This window comes from Colobus angolensis, unplaced genomic scaffold (genome assembly GCF_000951035.1).
Source record: "Colobus angolensis palliatus isolate OR3802 unplaced genomic scaffold, Cang.pa_1.0 Scaffold17, whole genome shotgun sequence".
NCBI lineage: Eukaryota > Metazoa > Chordata > Mammalia > Primates > Cercopithecidae > Colobus > Colobus angolensis.
The window spans coordinates 192,673-196,249 of NW_012114821.1; the positions used below are offsets into that span (position 1 = coordinate 192,673).

At 52.7% G+C, this 3,577-nt stretch overlaps 1 protein-coding gene across 7 annotated transcripts in view; it reads left to right on the forward strand.

Annotated features, from left to right (window-relative positions):
- ZNF250 (zinc finger protein 250) overlaps positions 1-3,577 on the forward strand; it is a 26,469-nt gene that overhangs the window by 14,738 nt on the left and 8,154 nt on the right. For 5 of the 7 annotated variants that reach the window (XM_011937988.1, XM_011937986.1, XM_011937987.1 and 2 more), the window contains exons 2-4: positions 1,142-1,237; positions 1,480-1,606; positions 1,845-1,958. In XM_011937988.1, the coding sequence (XP_011793378.1) occupies positions 1,196-1,237; positions 1,480-1,606; positions 1,845-1,958 (283 nt within the window). In that variant the 5' untranslated portion in view covers positions 1,142-1,195. Of the gene's footprint in view, positions 1-1,141; positions 1,238-1,464; positions 1,607-1,844; positions 1,959-3,577 lie in introns of all 7 variants that reach the window. The other 2 variants (XM_011937985.1, XM_011937990.1) reach the window with 2 other exon arrangements.

Sequence of the window (3,577 nt, forward strand, 5' to 3'; positions counted from 1 at the left end):
TTCACCATGTTGGCCAGGCTGGTCTCAAACTCCTGACCTCAGGTGATCTACCCACCTCACCCTCCCAAAGTGCTGAGATTACAGGTATGAGCCACCATGCCTGCCTGCATCTGATGTTTTATAGACAATGGGATTATGATATCCCTTGACTTCTGCCCCCAGGCCCTTTCTTCCGGGCAGCCCTGACACCGATTTTGTCACTCTTAAAGCACCCTGTTTGTTGTGGTGCCCGTCTGAGGCAAGCATGTGAGGGGGTTGGTTGCTTTCTTATACCACGTTTTTCTGGAGTGATCTCCCACCTTTGGTCACCTGCTTGGTTTCTGTGTCCCTGTCACAGACTTTGATGCTCCAAAGGACTGTGAACCCTATCCTGTACAGGACCAAATGTGTCAGGAAAGCTCTTGCCCCCACTCCCCCTTTTTCCCAGCCGTTCGGGTGTGTGTCAGATACCCTTGCTTACCTTGTCGTGTTACGTTCCAGCACGGGCCGCACTACCCCAAGCATCCCTTTCTCACTTGATGACAAGTTTTCCTTCAGCTGCTCAGACCAGATCCCTGGGCCACTGTTGACTCAGTTTGTCCAGAACTGACCACTTCTCATGCCTCCCCTTTGAATACCTGGTTGAACCTGGTACCACACTGGAGCACCAGGGCTGCCTAAGGGTGGGGTGAGGGGAGTCTTATTGTCACCCTGGTGGCCAAGGCTTTCTAAATTGGGAGGGTGTTTGGGGAAGCAGCTTGGCCTGATGTCTGTATCCCCCACATGACTTGGGGACAGTCTGGTACTTGTGTGAGTGCCTCAGGTATAGAACACACAGGGCCTTGGTGAGCTGGTATCCTTGTGTATGGCAGGACCATGGGCCGGGACCAGTCAGCAAGTGCCTTGCACCTGGTGTTCAGAGAGCCCACTACTGGCTGGGCAGACCCAGGAACCGTGTGTTCGGGGCCTGGACAGGCTCCTGAACCATAGGGTTAGAGTTCATGGGGGAGGCAAGGCAGACCAAGGCTGCAAAAGTAGCAGCTCCTTGCACCTGACCTCAGTGTGTCCCTCACTGACTCTGAGGCCCAGGGATCCCCTGAGGGCCCCCCAGGAAGTTAGGGTCTCAAGGCCATGCCCCTCATTTGCCCCTCCTCCTCCTCAGCCCCATAGGCTCCTTCAATTTCTGTGATCCTCAGAGGCCCCAGGAGACCAGGTGATGGCAGCAGCCAGGCTCTTGCCAGTGCCGGCAGGACCCCAGGTAAACTGTCCCCAGTGCTTATGCAGTGCCCCCAGCCAGAGCCCTGTGGTTCCTTCTGTGCCCCATAGAGCTCCTGAGAGAGCCAGAGCATCTGCATCCCCTGAACTCTGTGGCCCCTTCCCAGTACCCACCTCAGCTCACAGAGCCCCTCCCCCCATTGCCACTGCTCATGTCACATGCACCCACTTCCCATCACAGAGGTCAGGATTTGGTCTTACCTGCAGCAGCCCCTGTCATTCCAGGCCAAGTTGACCTTCGAGGATGTGGCTGTGCTCCTCTCCCAGGATGAATGGGACCGCCTGTGTCCTGCTCAGAGAGGCCTCTACAGAAATGTGATGATGGAAACCTATGGGAATGTAGTCTCATTGGGTAAGCCCCCTTAGCAGGCCTTGTCTGTGTATCTGTGTATTAGACTGGGGTGGGGGCTTCTCAGGGTATGGGGCCTGGGACAGGCTGGTCCTGGAGGTTTGCTCTCATCACCTCTCTGGGTGCTCAGCTCCAGCAGAAGGTGAGTCCTGTCCATTTTCATGTCCCCACAAGTGGCTTGGGCAGGGGGAGGGGGCTCTGTAAATACTGTATAAACAAAGACTTCCCTCCCCACGAGCAGGACTTCCAGGATCCAAGCCTGACATAATCTCCCAGCTGGAACGAGGGGAAGATCCCTGGGTCCTGGACAGGAAGGGGACTAAGAAGAGCCAGAGCCTGTGGAGTGACTACTCAGGTGAGTGAGGAGAGCTGGGCCCTCCCTCATGAGGGCTAAACAGGTCCTGAGCAAAGCTGTGGACCTAGTTCATACTGAGCCGCTGACTGGAGTGGCTTCCACCTGGGGTAAAACCTTATCTGGCCTTGTCTGGCAAAGGAGTCTGGACTGGGGGTTGCTGAATCAGGTGGCAGTCAGTGGTGGGAAGTGAGCATAGCAGTGAATTTCAACAAGTTGATGTGCAGAGCCATGTAGAGGAAGTTAGGGCGTGGCTGCAGTGAATCTGTCCCTGGACTGGTTAGCCAGATTTGGTCCTAATAGGACATTCAGGTTTTGAGAGTTACCTGGTGATTTAGAAAAGAACAAAGCATCCTAAATGTGGAAAGGAAGTATCTCAACCTAACACTCAAGGTGAAGTGCTGAAAACACATAGCTTCATCTCAAGAACAAGACAAAGGAGCCCGCCATCCCCATGTCTATATAACACTACTGGGCATCGCATGTATGAAATAAGGCAAAACCAGCCGGGCGCGGTGGCTCACGCCTGTAATCCCAGCACTTTGGGAGGCCGAGGCGAGCGGATCACAAGGTCAGGAGATTGAGACCATCCTGGCTAACATGGTGAAACCCCGTCTCTACTAAAAATAGAAAAAAATTAGCTGGGCATGGTGGCAGGCACCTGTAGTCCCAGCTACTCGGGAGGCTGAGGCAGGAGAATGGTGTGAACCCGGGAGGCGGAGGTTGCAGTGAGCCGAGATCGCACCACTCACTCCAGCCTGGGCAACAGAGTGAGACTCTGTCTCAAAAAAAAAAAATACAAAAACAATTAGCCGGGCGTGGTGGCAGGTGCCTGTAATCCCAGCTACTGGAGAGGCTGAGGCAGGAGAACCACTTGAACCCAGGAGATGGAGGTTATGGTGAGCCAAGTTCTCGCCCTGCACTCCAGCCTGGGCAACAAGAGTGAAACTCTGTCCCAAAACAAACAAACAAACAAAATTGGTTATTAATGTATCCCATCTGGGTACACACAAGTTACTAAAGGAACCACTGATTTCCTGCTGAACTAAAATGTACCATTGTTGTTATCTTCCAGCTTCCCACATACCTATCTGGCCTCATCTGTTCCTCTATCGACAACCTGCTGGTTTAATTACAGTGCCTTCCTACCCACCCTTGGCTCTGATTCCTGGCAAGGCAGGCCCTACCCCCTCTTCTTTCCTATTCTCTAGCATCCATTCTTCTTATGAATTCTCAAGTAGTTTTAGTCATTCCTTTAAAAGACTTCCGTTGGAATTCTAATTAGAATTGCATTGCACTTACACAGAAATGTGCACGCACACACACACATTTGGAGGGAGTGGGCATTTTTGGAGAACAGCAGCACAGGGGAGGGTTGAGAGTCAGCCTCTCTCCATCCATGTTTCCCTGTCCTGTTCTTCAGAGGCAAGCAGTTAGTTTATTGTGTGTCTTCCTGAAAGTTGTCTATGCAAATATATACATATATCTGATGTGTGTTTGTTGTTTTGCTTTGAGACAGGGTCTCACTCTGTTGCCCGGGCTGGAGTGCAGTGGCACGATCTCAGCTCACTGCAACCTCTGCCTCCTGGGTTCAAGTGATTCTCCTGCCTTAGCCTCCTGAG